This window comes from Crocodylus siamensis, chromosome 1, assembly GCF_052110815.1.
Source record: "Crocodylus siamensis isolate JL-2025a chromosome 1, ASM5211081v1, whole genome shotgun sequence".
In the NCBI taxonomy this organism is placed as follows: Eukaryota; Metazoa; Chordata; order Crocodylia; family Crocodylidae; genus Crocodylus; species Crocodylus siamensis.
The window spans coordinates 223,415,121-223,431,226 of NC_143395.1; the positions used below are offsets into that span (position 1 = coordinate 223,415,121).

A 16,106-nucleotide genomic window follows, 5' to 3' on the forward strand; every position below is an offset into this window, starting at 1 on the left:
ACTTTTCTAAGCATTTTAGGGGCATCTTCGTCTCCCCTGAGTATTTTGACTGACTCAAGCGTGCCTCAGTTTCTTCTGTTTTGTTTAACCTGTTATCTGTGCCCTTATGCCCACTTAAGTTTAATCAAATATGTTGGTTACTGTAGTTACATGGAGGCTATCTGGTTACACACAGGTTCAAGGACAAAAATATTTCTGATCTTTGTTAATAATATTTTTGCAGCTGAATTAAACAGAGTAATAACTGATAAATAATTTTTCTTCTGAGACCACAAGTTAAGCTAAAGGATCTGTGCTAATAAAGGAGATCTTATTTCCATTCTGTCCACTGTGTGGTTGCACCTTTATGTAAATCTGTTCAGTCCCTAAGGTTTCCACATTCATGAAGTTCACCAGAATTTCACCCCAAGCATTATTTCTAATTTAGAATGACAATTGCCATTTTAAGCATTTTTCAATGTCTCTTTGTCTGAAATGGTAAATATTTGTCACATTTAGAAACTGTATAGCTGATGAACTGAAGACCAATTTAAAAATGGTTGCAACAATAGTCATATTTCAGAGGGGGACAGGGGATGACTCTTCATCTCTCAGGTAAGCAGGTAATCAAATGGTAGCATGGCTTAGAGTCTGAAGTTCAGGACAAACTCAAGAATCTATTAATTCTGTTTCCTAGTCTGCCAGTCGCTACTGCATATTTTTGGTCAACTCATCTTGTGTGTCTATTTTTTTTGACGTATTCATTTGTAAAACTAATTCTTGTTTTTAAATTTCTTTTTTAAATGGGTTTGGCATCTTGTACAGAAGTTTAGTAGTAAATCCAATACAAATAATAACAACTCATTTAAATAAAAACATTAATGCTTGATACTTACATTGGATGTCCAGCACGTAAGAATATCTTATCTCCTTTTCCAAAGCTGGGTGCTTTACAACACAAGTTATATGTCTTCCTCTTGCAAATCTGGTAGGAATGATTTTATACTGACTTACAACTGTCACTGTTTCATTTGGAAAGGAAGTTGAACTAGATTCCATTTCACCAAGGCCTCCTTCCCAGTCAACATCTGCAGCAGGTTTTCCAGTGGCTGCTGTACAAATGGCTGCTACTGTCTGATTTTCACCATCTATTAAAGAGTTTGGTCCCTTTGTAAGGCTCACAGTGGGTTCAACTATTGAAAAAAAAGTAACATTTTCAGATGAGAATGTGAGAGAAAACAATGGGGAGAGGGAGTACTGAAACACACATACCCCTCATTTCAAAATGAAGTACATCAACCACCAGTTAAAAAACAAACAGGATATTAAGTACCAAGTAACATCCAATATACTAACAATTGACAACTTAAACTGAAGCCCCATCCTACTTCTTATTCCTCACTTGTTTACCCAGTCAGTTATCTGAACTTCAAAGTTTCATTATGGTTGTGGAGATTTCAATTTATTAATATCCAAAGTACAAAATAGTTTTCCGACATTTGCAGTAAAAAACTATTAGTCAAGTTGATTAGAGCAGGGGTAGGCATCCACAGGCTGCAAGTTTCCAACTTAAGAGGGCTCAAACCATTTGCATTTGCACATGATGCACATATCTAGCCCCTCTGCAGTAACAGTTAGGCACAGGCATGAGAACAGCAAGGAGGGCTTTGGAAGACGGTCCTGCAAAGAGGATGGGCAGCTTGGCGCAGCTGTGTGCTACCCAATTGTTTATGTTGCCCCAGGCTGGGTCAGACCTTTCTAGGTTACCAGCCTCTGGATTAGAGAGATTTGTTGTTTTCACTGCAGCAACTCAACATCTAACATACTAACCCTTGAGTTATCTGTGAGGACAACACCAGCAAAGAACATAAGCTTCAAACCCTCTATCAAAACCGTGCTTTAAGAATGGCCCAGTTTCTACTCCACTAGGCCCTACCAAAGTGCTATCCTGGGCTTCTGTCACATTTTACCTTTTTCCAAGATACTCAGCTGACAAGACTTTCTACATCAAGTTTAACTTCTCTCCACACTGAGAGACTGTTTAAATACCTGTTTCAACTGATTCTATACAAAAGATACGAATGTGAAATGGGTTTCAGTTCTGACACGGAAGACCAACATTTTGAGACTGAATATGATCCGTCTGTCACAGCCTTAGAGCTGACTATGTGCACATGCAGACATTTTTTGTTAAGCCAGATAACAAAAAGGAAGTTGAAAGTGGACTAAGGTTGTAAACAATTGTATGCATGTGGTGGTGTTTCCAAGCCAATGACCTGAGGAAAAGCTTGCACTATACCGCTACCATTAAAATGTCTCAGAAGCAAATCTGACGGTAAACCAAGCAGTTAAAGGCACTAATAAATTGGTGCATTATTTATTTTCTTTTTCAGAAGTTCTGACCGTCTAAATGAATTCAAGCTTTAAGTCAACACTAAATTCTCTTATTCTGATTATTTCCCCTGTACAATCTTCTACCACCAACACCCTTAAACAGACTTTTATTAAACCGAGGACTGGAGGCCACTTGACATGAGTAGCCTAGGAGATTTTTTTTTTTTTTTAAAGCTATTTATGCATCTTAGGTTAGAAACAGTATTCATATTTTTGGTTCAACTAATTAAAATGACTATTGTATAACGTTTACTTTGGTCTGCAAATTTATGCTAACAATAGCTAATGATAATGTTTTGGAATAACAGTTAATTTTTCAATTCCTCCCCCATTTCCCGCCCCCCAAAAACAAAAACAAAAAAAAAAAAAGATTAGATGATTTAGTAAAGTTTGTATGATACTGATCCATGTCTCTCCTCCTCAGGCAACTAAGTTCTCTTTAAAAAGAGTTGGTATTTTAGAGGAATCAACCAAAATGCAGGTTCCCTTTTTTCTCCCAAGTACAACTATAGGTATCTAAAGTAGGAGAAGCTTGTAAGCATATGGATTCCAAAAGTTCCCCAGGCTTTAAACGCATACCTAAGGAAACAGCCATGACAGAATTAAAAATGGGGAACCCAGCCTAAGACTTGCCATTCTCCTACCAAAGGCAAATGTATTTTCTGTTTACTACTGATCTAAGCTACACCGCTTACAGAAAAACCACGTAACTTGATCCTGCTTCAGGCTTTTTGAATGTCTGGACCTGGCCAAAGGGAACAAAAGATTAAAAAGTATAGCCTGCTCTGACTTGGGCATCAGACTCTACATGACAGATGAAGAATCTTTAAGCAAGATCTGTGCTCTACTTCTTCATTCAGGATCAAATTAATCACAGTCAAAATACTTAGTCATCTGAACTAAAATGAGTGCAATAATTGTTTTTAGCAGTTACACTGATGTTTTATACATTGTTTCCCAATCCAGAGGGGCAAAAGGAGAAAGCAAGAGCTGATATTTAACCTGTACTCATGCTTACAGTTTAACTACTTAAAAGCTGAACTCGAAACATCCTGTAGCAAGTTAATTTTGCTGGACAACTCAATTTATGGGTTGACACCCAATAATAGGTGTTTTCATTAGTTCAATTCAGACATGTCCTCTGCCAACTTTAAAAAAAGCCATCAGTTCAGCTTGATATTTAATAAAATAGTAAGTTTACAGATGGTCTCTTCAATACTGAATCCCCAATTAGGTCTTCCTTTTTCTACCTTTTAAGACCATTCAGCAATCAACTTTCACAAAGACCCCACCCCTGACCCCAACTACAGGGCTTAATAGTTGTGGAAGACATCTTTGATTTCTGATACCTTCTGAGCAACCAGCATTTCAGAACTGGGTTCTCACTCATTTGTCCCATGCATGTATGTTGACTGAAATCAGAACTCACCTTGTCAAGAAGAGAGCAATATACATTTCACACCATGAGGCAAGATGCTTTCTGCAGTAACATAACCATGTTGTGACAAATGCATTTAACTTCAAACTTTAGCACTAACAGCACTAGGAATTAGTATTGTATGTTAGTGACCTATTTACAAAGAGAATGGCTCAGTTCTGTTAGCTTTAGTGATGTTTCCTATGGTTTCCCCATCAAGAAGCTTAAGTATTGCATGCCAATATCTTTTATTACTCAAATTTTATTTCAAGATGCAAAGATTTTTTCTTTTTAATTTAATGCAAGGGAGACTGATTTTATTCAGATTTTCAGAACACTGAAGATGGCCAAGTAAAAACCAGAAAATATTCAAGAGCAACTAATTTATTACCAAGAGCTCTTATTTTAGATTTTCCAATAAACCCTTTCATAATTTTTTTATTCAACTATCTTCCCATATCCTCTTCTCTATCCTCCCCCAAAATAAACCAATATTGTTGTATTTACCCGTTTTCATGTATTTATTAATATCTCAGATTGAAATATCAGCAAAATACATCACTTCCTTATTTTAGGTCTGTTTTTCCATTCTACTGGACTTAAATTTTATTTATTAATGGTAACAGTTTTATTCCTTAGGCTAAGGGTGTGCCAGAGATAATCCAGCCTCTGTAGGTCTGCTACATTTGAAATGGCAGCATTTCTCCTTAAAATGTTTTAGGTCATCAGAATGTGCTGTGAACCCAGAACACTAGCTGAATTATCACCATCTATAATCATCTCCTACTTAGCAATTTTTTTTTATTATTATTATTGACTTGTTCAACTTTTGTCTAAAAGTTGGGTCAGCTTTATTTATTTATTTTACATCTCCCCCCCCCAAATACTGTCTGGATGGCTTTCTTATTTATTTAGTGTACAGAGTTTTGGCATATTGTTTCAGCCATCTTAAGGTGACGTCATCACCAGTTTGAAGAACCTGAAGGCTATCAGGTACCATTGTAAATGGACAAAAGTCAACAGTGTGGACATGGTCTGAACTTGTCCATACAGGCATTGGTTGTCATTGTGAAGGCCCCACTGGTATAGGTTTCAGGCACAGTGACCATGCCCAGTTTGAAAATGGTTGAGAAGTGCCCAATAACCATATGGGCAGCTAAATCATGGTTGACTGACTGTAGGGTCAGAGGTGATGATTGATTGATGCTTGTGCTGACCATTCTTTATGCCATTAAGTAAAAGAAAAAAGTTAAAGGGTTTTGAAACTGTGGACCAGAATCAGAAGCTGGAATTATGCTGCAACCATATCAATTGCTCTTGATAAATAACTATCCCTTAGCTTAAATCCACGTTTAAGGATTAGTGAAGCTCTGTAGGGTCAGTGTTCAGAAGTGTTAGTAGTAGAGCTCTTTCCTCTCACAGGTAGTGTCTGCAACTGCTTCTAAAGGCTATTATACCATTACACCCATTAATTGGTTTTATCCAACTACTTTTAAAAAGCTGTCACCTAAATTTCTGCTCTTAACCACTTTAGTTGTCAAAAAAATCCTTCACAACTTTAAAACTGATCTACAGAAAGAGATAAGGTTCTCTGTTATTAGACCTGCTTTTTCAGGGTGATTTCTTCTCATCAACATGGCTCAAGTTTTTCTAACAAGAAAAATAAGCTTCAGAAGCTTTTTTTTTTTTTTACAATCCTGTTTAACTTAGTGTTATAAATTCACCCCAAAAGTAGGAGTGTTTTGGAGTGATTGAGTGTCGCACAGAGATTTATTTATTTATTTATTTTTAATATGGAATGGGCTTCCAAAGGAGGTGGTGCTTTCCCCTATTTGACAAACACCTGGCTGGGGTTACTTGCCCCAGTGATCTTTCCTGCCTAGAGCAGGCGGTTGGATTCTATGATCTAATACATCCCTCCTGACCCTAGAACTCTATAAAATCTATGAAATATAGCCTTTGATCTCCTTTGGTAGCTGAATATTATGCCATGTTTATCTTTAATCATTTTTGTTTGTATGAACCATGATTTTGGGTAAACTTGTAATTTCATGTTTTATAAATTTTGACTTGAATCAGACAATAAGGTGTCTGCTTGATTAAGTTTTCCTGTTCAGACGGTATTATTCACAAAAAGGAGCAAAAAATCACTAAAAATTCATGTTTGAGATGGCTATGTATATTGCACTGCTTAAACAGGTGCAGATATGAGCCCATCTCAAACAATAGTGATTTGAAATGGAAGAAGCATCACCAGGGAGGTAGTCTAATCTAAGGCTTTTTGGAGTAAAAAGTAAAATATTTTCTCTGTAGGATAACTGATAGTGAAAGGTACTGGATTTGTAACGTACAGGTCTGAAAGAAAGCAAATATCTACTAGATACAGTTGGATCAGGGTTGATGCCCAGCTTATCAGATAGATGCACAACTAGGCGAGGAAGTGGCTGCCTTGGTTGGGTACTCCCTCCCTCACCGTGGGGAACTAAATCTACACCCACCCCCAACATACCTTCCCTCCCTCAAGCCCCTTCCCCCACACAGACTTACCAGCCAGATGCTGCTCTCCAAGCTGCCAGGCTGCATATCAGCTATTAGATTAGTATCAGCCTATATGGCTGGTTATTAAAATTGACCATCAGTATACCAAAAAAATTTTTTTTTAAAAATAGGTGCACCCCTACTTTCTAGCTACATAGTTTCCCTCATTTATAGTCATTAGATCAGACCTCTTTTTTAAAAAGCTATGAACTTACCGAATACAGTTACAGTTGTTGATGACTGTGCATTTCCTAGTGGGAATGTAACTGCTTTGCATACATACTCTCCTGCATCAGAGAAGCTCACATTGTTTAGGCTGATTGTTGCATCAGTAAGCGAAGAGTTTTTAAATGACACTCTTCCATGGTATTCTCTTTGAACAGAAAACCCATATTCAGGATGATGAACAACAACAGTTTGTGCACTTTTACCATGTATCTTCTCCCATGAGATTTGTGTTATTGTTTCATTTATATCAATTATGCATTTTAATGTGACATTCTTCCCCCAGACTGCTGTTACATGTGGATCAACAATCGGTCCAGCTAAGGCACCTAAAGAAAGACATACAAATAAAATGATAGTTGAATTACACAATGCAAGCAAATAGGATAATAAAACGTTTCACTCATTCTTCTCTCTCATTATTTCAGTCAGTATACTTCTGATTATTTTGTTTGCTACTTTAATAAATTGGGTATAGAGATTAAAGCAGACTTCTAGTTTTGCTTGGTAGACAATTTACTATCATACTTATCATTTACGTCTCCAGCTTCAAACCTTTTGCCTGGAATTTTACACGTACCTTATCCAAGTTACAAACCATCTTACTCTTCCTAAGCTAGTTAGATAAACTATCTGCAACTACACAACTCCTGTGGGCTTTTCTCCTATTTATTCAAGTAGCTACAGCACACAGCTCAAGTCAAATTTACAAAAAGTCACAAAGGATGGGATAGTCAAAATGAAAACAACATTTCCTTGGTTTCCAGCCTTCAAATTATTTGACTTTTATACACACACACACACACACACACACACACTATTATTCCTCACATAATTACAGTTAACTGCACTTACCCCCCCAAAAGCTCTTTCAATTGTTTTTATTAATTTCTTTAGGCATACTAGAACAGCTTAGTATCCGTATTAAACTTTGTTTAAAACAGGTTTGTCTATCATTTTCTCCGACAGTAAAGGCAAGCACAATTGGTTTAATATGCTTATATATAGATCAGTCTGAAAAACAGTAAAAACTCCTACACAAACCACACAGTTTGCATTTAAAATTCCTAGATTCATTCCAACTGGTATTTATCACATACAACATGCCCCCAAATAAGATGTACACTGTTTTGGAGAGGTAGAATGAAGAAAAAAGTAGACTGAAGGTAGAATGAAGAAAAAAAATAGTATTTTCAAGGAGAGGTTTTTAAGTACAGTATTTTCCCAGGGGTGGGAAATCAGATAGCTGCAGTAGCAAGGAGAGCAAAATAATGTGGCTGCTTTATTAAACCCTAGCTGCAAGAAGTTGCAGGTTCTGCTGGCTAAGCCAGGATGCCCAACCCCTCTTTGCCCCTTGAGCTGAGCTGGATGGGCAGCTGGCAGTACCTGCCAGGTCAACTGAGGGCCTGATCCTAGCCAGCAGCCCTTACAAAATTAACTAACTGAGAGCCCACCTGTGATTTAGTCTGTGGCCTGGTACCCAAGACTCAACTCTGCTTTAGAAAAACAGATTTTGCAGTATGAGCCTCTGCTAGGAGAAAGAAAAAGCATGTATAGCCAGCAGCTAGGGAGCCCTGAGGGCTTAGTATGTGGCCTCTTATGCTGCACTTGTGTTATTTTCTCTTTTCTCTCCAGCACAGGGCCAAGCTTCAGGGGCAGGGACAGAAGATACACAAAAACCAGCCTAAGGAATTAGAAACTGGTTCAAATCGGTAACACAACAGAAGTTCAGCACACATAAACGATTTCCAAAATGGTTGCAATTGGTTTAAGGTAAACCTAGATGGATGCAATATCAGACTTCACCGATTCAATAAACCAACTTAACCTGAACTCGCCCCAGAACCCCTCCAGATTCAAGTCAACTTACAGTCCCTCAGCATCCCAGGATGCTTTACAGCTTCTCCCCTGCAAGCCCCACATAGCAGGGTGGGTGAGCTAGCCTTAGCCCAAGCTATCTGCTCCAGCCAAGCGGGGAGGCGTGCCCTAGTGCCCCACCGCTTCTGGCCTGGCTGCACTTCTAGAATCAAAAGTGAATGTCTGTCCCCTTGCTTATCAGTTCAGTTTGCACAGTTTAGACTAACCCGTGAAGACTGAATTGATTCAGCCTCAGGATTTTTGACTGTCTGTACTTAGCCCACAAGTTGCTATAACCGTACTTCCTTACTTAAAATGTACATGCCAATTTTTAACAGCTGATTTGGGGGCAGAGGGAGGGGAGGAACTGCATGTGTGGTATGAACAAATAACCAGTACTAACTAACTGAATATCAAGTGGAGTTCAAATTCTTCCCTTGAGCCGTTTGCTACAGCTTCCCCTACACAGAAGCAGATTCAGTCACAAGTAATCAAGTACCCCACGTGATAGTGGCCAAGTCCTGTATGTCCGAGGTAAATCATAGGCAATAATTGCAGTCAGGCTACAATTTCTGATTGTGAAGTAACACAAACATGAATTGTTGCATTTCTTCATCTCTGAAGAATTATGAAACATGGAAAGTAATTCTGATCATACATGCTCTTTAAAAGCTAGCCATTAAAATACTACAGAAGTCTACAAAAGATTAAGTAGCATGTTACTCCAGCAATTAGCAGTAAATTGAGACAATAAAAACATACCATATTTAACTATTTCTCAAAAAAATAGCTTTCCCGCAAATTCCCATTCTTAGATCCTGTTGCCAAAGTCAGTTTTTAGTTATAGAACAAAACTACTGCAAAAATGTTCTTATTTTCCTATTCCAAGAATGACTGCATACTAATTTCATATTGAATTAAAAAAAACAGTGCCTATTGGGGAGCAGGGCGCATGTGTGCCACACACACACGTGTACCCTCTTACCTCGGTGGCAGAGGCAGCAGCTGCAGAGGAGACAGCAGCAGGAATCAGCTATTGCTGCCACTGCTAAGGTAAGTGGGGCAGAGGGTACAGCACAGCTGAGGAGGATCCAGAGGGGAAGCCCATCAGAGCCCTCTTAGCTTGCCTGATAGAGAGCCGCGCTCCCGAGCTGTGCGTGAACAATGCGTGCAAACAGGCACACTCCTGTAAGGGTGCGCTGGCATTCGCACAAGGCAGGCACAAGGTAGCTGCCCAGAGTGGCACCTCCAGCAAGCAAAAGCAGTAGGCGCAGCTCTGCAAACATGATGCAGACGTGGAATGCGGCTCTCAGGGGCCCTGCTCTGGTGCTGCTGCCCGATATGGGCTCTTCTGAGGCCTCCACCCAGACGGAGCTCGTTGAAGGGTCGGTGGCCCCTTGCCCCCATCTGCAGGGGGGGGGCTTGGTGGGGTCCTGGTGGGGAGGGGAGCCTAGTGGTCCCCTTGCCTGTCCCTCCTGTGCATGACTTAGGGCCCTGGAGGAGCAAGGGAGGGAGCTCCAGGCTGAGGTGAGCAGGCTGAGGGGGATCAGGGATGCAGAGGATGAAATTGATGCCTATCTCTGTTCTCTGCAGGCCCAGTCGCCCACTGTACACAGACTCCACAGGAGACGCATCCAACACAGGAGTGGCAGAAGGTGTCCAAATCCAGAGCTGCTAGGCCTAGAGTGGTGGAAGCTCCCCAGGTTCACCTGGGGAGCAGGTTTGATGCCTTGGCAGCTGTGATGGAGAAATACAGAGATTGCCACTGCCCACATGACAAGGAATGGGCAGAGAGCGAACACCAGCAGGAAGAAACACCAGGTCCTCGTCATCAGAGACTCCATCCTACGAGGACTGGAAAGGGTTTGGGAGAGACCTTGTTTCCCCTCGCGCCCCCTGGTATAACAAGGAATAACGGCCACAAGTTGTTGGAGAGGAGGTTTAGATTAGACATCCATAAGAACTGCTTCACAGTCAGGGCGGCTAGAAACTGGAACCAACTTCCAAGGAAAGTGGTGCTGGCTCCTACCTTGGGGGTCTTTAAGAAGAGGCTTGATGCCTGCCTGGCTGGAGTCATCTGAGCCCAGTTTTTCCCTCCTGCTCAGACGGGGGAGGGGGGCGGGTCGGACTTGAAGATCTACAAGGTCCCTCCCAACTCTACTTCTATGATACAACACTGACAACACATGCAATAGGATTTGTATTTCCCTACCTAAGCACCTGGATTTAAAAAAAAAAAAAAAAGAAAAAAGAAATGTTAAATTAGGTTGCCCACCATTAACTAGTCTCAGTACTGACCGACTTACGTGCTTACAAGGATATAAAACACTGCAATTTTTTTTTCTGTTTAAAACAAATTTCCTCCATTTCCCCTGAATACTAGGTTTTAGAACAAGTTTGATCTTAAACTACACTCTGTGGGGAAGGTTAGCTGCTTTCAAATGTTGTATTTGTTTCTTGCGTAGCACGTTAACTCACTTATGCTATTATGTATGTTCAGTTACAGTAACTGATAACGCATATGAAGGACAAAAGAAAAAAGACAAGACAATCAAACAAGCACAGAAATGAGGGCATTCTTATAATTTAGAAAATGATCTTTTAGTCCAAAACCTAGTAGTCCAAAAGGACAGAATCCTATAGAAAGTCAGTTACCCACACAGGAATTTTATGGTGGACTTCCATAAGGAGAGTTCCTTTGAGAAGCTAATAAAATGCATGCCTTGTTTCCTTTTTTGATCAAGTCCGGACTGAAAGCCTGCTACCGCTATGACCATAAGCAGTACAACAAGGCCCAGTGCTGGGCAGTGGTTAATTAACTTGGCAATCTCAGCAAGTGCCAACAGCTTCAGGCAGATGAGTTCCTGAGGGCAGTGGAACCCTTGGATAGAGGAAATACCATCAAAAGGCAGATGAGCATCGTCACTCAGGGATTTTGCCAATGGTATACACACATGGTAGACTGGTTGCCAGCCATGGCTGAATAGCTCAATCTAGGAATGGAACCCTGAAAGGAAGGCAGATGGAAGACCTCCTCTGTACAGGCAACTCGGACAGTGTAGCTGGTTCCAAATGCATTGACGTCTGTCCTTCCTTTGGACCAAACCAATGAAGCCAAGAGGGGGGACGCCAGTACAGGAGCAAAGCAGCGTCTCCATATCAGCTGCCCAGGCTGTTGCAGTCACACCACATGGAGAGGATACTCCGTCTTTGCTGGCAGCATGGACCTAACATAGAAAGTGGCAGTTACAGGTTATAAGCTCTCACTTGACTGGCATAGAGGACAGCATAGAGGATGGTAGCATGGGTCACCTTCAATGGTGGGAGGAATCATCATTTCCCACTGGTCAGCTATTGCGCACCATAATGCTGCGCGGTCCCCAAACAGTTAGGCGCTGACCCACAAGTCAGTCTGCCTTATTGGGTGCATGGGGCTAGGCCAAAAGTTGAAAAGCAGACAGAAAACTCTTATCTGACAAAAAACAAGAAACCAAGAACTTTCTGGCTTAAAAGCTAGAATGTCAGGACCATGTGTCCTGGCCTGACACAGTAACAAGCAATAGAACACAAGCAGCATACAGAAGTCCGTCTCGATTGATCATGAGCTATACAAACTCAACACTGATATTGCAGTGCTCCAGGAAACAAGATTTGCAGATGCTGGTTCTATCCAGGGGGGTCAATTATACCTTCTTTTGGGGAGGAAAAAGCACTGTAGAAAATTGCCTGCATGGCATCACTTTTGCTGACTGTAACAAGTTGGTAAAGCTTATAGAAATACCCATTGGAATTCAGAGTGCATTTCAAGACTTCAGACAACCACTGGTTCTGTGAACATTATCAAACTTATGCATCAACACTCAACTCCAGCCCCGAGAAGAATAATTTGCAACACTCTGCACCAAGTGGTTAATGGAAAACCATCAATGGAGCAACTATTCCTCCTTGGAGACTTCAGTGCAGCAGTTGGCACACAAAACAACTTGTGGCCAAATTGCCTAGGACATTTTGGCACCAGCATGACGAATGAAAACAGCCAACAACTTCTTGAATTCTGTGCCCAAAACCAATTGTGCATTAGCAACTAATATTTTGCTTGAAAAAATTTGCCAAAGTGTCCTGGTTACATCCATGATCAGGTCACTGGCACCAACTAGACCTTGTTATTGTTAGGAGAAAAAAAGTATGTTCAGTGCAGGAGACTCATGTGTTCTACAGTGCTGACTGTAACACAACCACTCCCTCATCATTAGCAAGGTGAAGATTACAGTGAAGAAACTACAGGACAGCAAAACCTAGGAGCAAACTCAAAAATCACTGCCACTAAGAACCAGAAGACATGCCAAGAGTTTGTGAAGGCTTTCAAGCTCAGAATGTTTGAGAAATCACTACCAGAGAATGCAGAGGACAGTTGGGAAGCTTTAAAGAACTATAATCCACGAAACAGCTAAAGTCACATTTAGGCAAAAGAGACCGTCCAATAAGGCCTGGTTCAAAGAAAATGCAAGAAAACTATTACCTCTCATCAAAATCAAGAACACAGCCTATCTGGAACAGAACAAGAAGCCAACAGTGAGTACCAAAGTGAGACTTCAACATGCAGAAAACTAGGTACAGAGAGGAACCAGATGCTGTGCACATCAGTACTGGAATAAATTGTGAAGAGACACAGACAGCCTCAGACATAGGAAGCCTTAAAGTCATGTATGATAGTTTGAAGAAATCTCTAGGTCCTACTGTCAACAAGGCTGCCCCTCTCAAATTGTGCAGTGGTGAAGCCATTACAGATAGAAGCAAGTAGATGTCTGGTTGGGTTGAACACTACTCGGAGCTATACTCACAAGAAAGAAACATCAACAGCGAATCACTGGACCAAATACCAACTCTACAGATCATGCCAGAGTTAGATGTGGAGCCCACCGTAGAAAAGCTAAGCAAGGCCACTGATTCATTATCAAGTAGCAAGGCTCCTGGAAAAGATGGAGTCTCAAGAGAAATTCTCAAGTGCAAGAAAGAAAGCTTACTATATCTTCATCAGCTGCAACCCAAATGCTAGGAAGAGGGTGACAGATTTATGTGGTAGCTGTGTTGGTCTGAGACCAAATGAAATGCAAAAATCTAGAACTCTTGGTTCAGAGATGATGCCTTTCATTAGACCACCTGAGAAATTGCACCAAAAAAAAAAAAAAAATTCTGCAAGCTTTCGGGCTCATGCACCCTTTAATCAGGCTCAGGAAAAAAGTTAAAGATGGTAAAAAGTCCCCATATGTAGGAAATATATTTATTTCATTTTTGCATAGAGGAAGCAGAGGCTGGAAAACTGTCCCTTTGGGTCCTCTTTGTTGTGTAGATAGGCAGTGAGGTACCACAAGACATGCATGATGCAAATACCAAATATCATTGCTTTGTATAAAAATAAAAGGAGATAAGAGCAACTCCAAAGGTATCTCAATATTAAGTACAGCAGGAGAAGTTTATGCAAGGGTCATCTTGGTACACCTACAAACAGCTAGAGTCTCATGTCTACCCTGATTTTCAGTGCAGGTTTAGGGCTGGGAGATCAACAGACATGATATTTTCCCTGCAGTGACTTCAAGAAAAGTGCAAAGAGCAAAACCGGCCATTGGACATCACCTTCGTGGAGCTAATCAAAACATTTGACACTGTTAGCAGAGAAGGCCTATTTGAAGTCCTAGAAAAGATAGGATGGCTCACCAATCCTGTTAAGTCTTATATGTTTCTTCCATGACAACATGAAAGCAACTGTTCAGTTTGACAGGTCCACTTCAGACAGCTTCAAGGTGAAAAGCAGGGAGAGAAGCAAGGATGTGTTCTTGCCTTTAAGCTCTTTGCAATCTCCTCTGTACTCCTGAACTGTGCATTTAAAGACATGGAAAGCAGAGTGTACCTCCACACAAGATCAAATGGGAAACTCTTCAACCTGTCACAACTCAAGAAAAGAACTAAAAAAAGTTAGAAAGGTGCTTATCAGGGAACTTCAAATTTGCTGATGATCCTGCCCCCATAGCCAACAACAAAGACCTACTACAAGAACTCATGGATCATCTTTCAAGAGCTTATCAGGCATTTACTCTCACTATCAGCATAAAGAAAACAGTTGTACTAGAACAGGGAGTTCCCACAAGACCCAAATCACCCTTAATGGAGACCAGGTAGAAGCAGTCCAAAAATTCAGCTACCTAGGTTCTAGTGACCACCAACCTCTCACTGGATGAAGAACTTAATGTTCACATTGGAAAGGTTGCCACCACCTTCAGCAAATTAACTAAAAGAACACAGAACACCTCAAAGCTTACCATCAAGACCAAAATGCTAGTGTACAAGGCTTGTGTACTCAGAACTCATGTATAGTGGGGAAAACATTAATAACTTATGCACATCAAGAGAAAAGGTTAAACAGCTTCCACTTGCACAGTTTATGCTGTATACTGAACATCAGGTGGCAAGATAAATTTACTAAAACAGAGGTTCTTCAAAGGGCAAATTTACCAAGTGTGACAGCCTTACTCAGACACAGATGATTGCACCGGGTAGGCCATCTCAGCAGTTTGGAAGATGGACGTACACCTGAGGACATGCTATTCAGAGGGAACAAACACAACAGGATGCCCTAATCTTCGTTACAAAGACACATAAGCAAGATATGAAGGCATCTGGAATTGATCTGGGCCAACAGGAAACCTTGGCAAGTGATCAGAACAAGCAGTGTCACTGTCTCCACCAGGGCATTAAAATCCAGGGCAGGAATTGGCTCCAACAGCTTGAAGAGAAAATAGTCTGCAGGAAGCAAGCATCTCCTAAACCACCCAACCATGACATATACAATCATTGCCACAGTTTTGTTTTGGTTTTTTTTTGGGGGGGGGGGGGGGGGGGGAGGGGTGTTGGGTTTTTTTTTCTTGTTTTATATATAGGTTCAGAAGTTCCACTTCATATTACAAAAATAGTTTTGCCTGCTCTTTTCAGTTTAAGAACTGTACTTTAAAACATGGTTCATCTAAAATTAGATGCATACTAGGCCACAGCAGAAGCACTCATGACATGGCCCTGTCAGATTCCAATGAATCTGCAAATTATTCTAAATCTCTCATCACAAGGACACAAAAAGGGAAATGAGGGAAGATGGTTGTGGAGGTTCAAGTCCAAGTCAGGAAGCTCTGGTGCAACATTTTACTCTGCAACTTTTAAATCAGGGACAACTGAAGACATAAGGCAAGGCTTTAGGAAAATGCATATACTGTCATTCCATTCTTCAGATGCATTTAATTAAGCAGCATTGAACTTCACAGGAGGTCCTCCTGCTTCAGGCTTCTTAGCCTTATCTGCTAGCCTCAAGTCAGTAATCTCCCTGAAGTTTCATCCAAATCTGAATGACAGGAGACAAAAGAAATTGAGAAGCAGCAGCCAACTGTGTGCTTCTACCCTTTTCTGTTGATCTTAAAATAAAAACTCTAAGGGATACAGACTAATAATGCAAGTAAGCTAGTTTGACTCTGGACTGAAAATCAAAGGGTCAAAGATGCAATAAGCTTCTGCTTCTTTGCCTTTACTGACCATGTCCACAAACATACCCAGGAACTCGTAATAACCAGGATCATGCACCACATTAATGCAGAATATTAAGCAATATACATTTCCCCTGCTTCCCCAGCAACAAGTTCTTCTTGGGCCTATC

At 40.7% G+C, this 16,106-nt stretch overlaps 1 protein-coding gene across 2 annotated transcripts in view; it reads right to left on the reverse strand.

Annotated features, from left to right (window-relative positions):
• NECTIN3 (nectin cell adhesion molecule 3) overlaps nt 1-16,106 on the reverse strand; it is a 131,614-nt gene that overhangs the window by 64,260 nt on the left and 51,248 nt on the right. For both annotated transcript variants that reach the window (XM_090057931.1, XM_090057921.1), the window contains exons 2-3: nt 6,544-6,882; nt 876-1,172 (exon numbers count right to left, since the gene is read on the reverse strand). In XM_090057931.1, the coding sequence (XP_089914057.1) occupies nt 876-1,172; nt 6,544-6,882 (636 nt within the window). The remainder of the gene's footprint in view (nt 1-875; nt 1,173-6,543; nt 6,883-16,106) is intronic.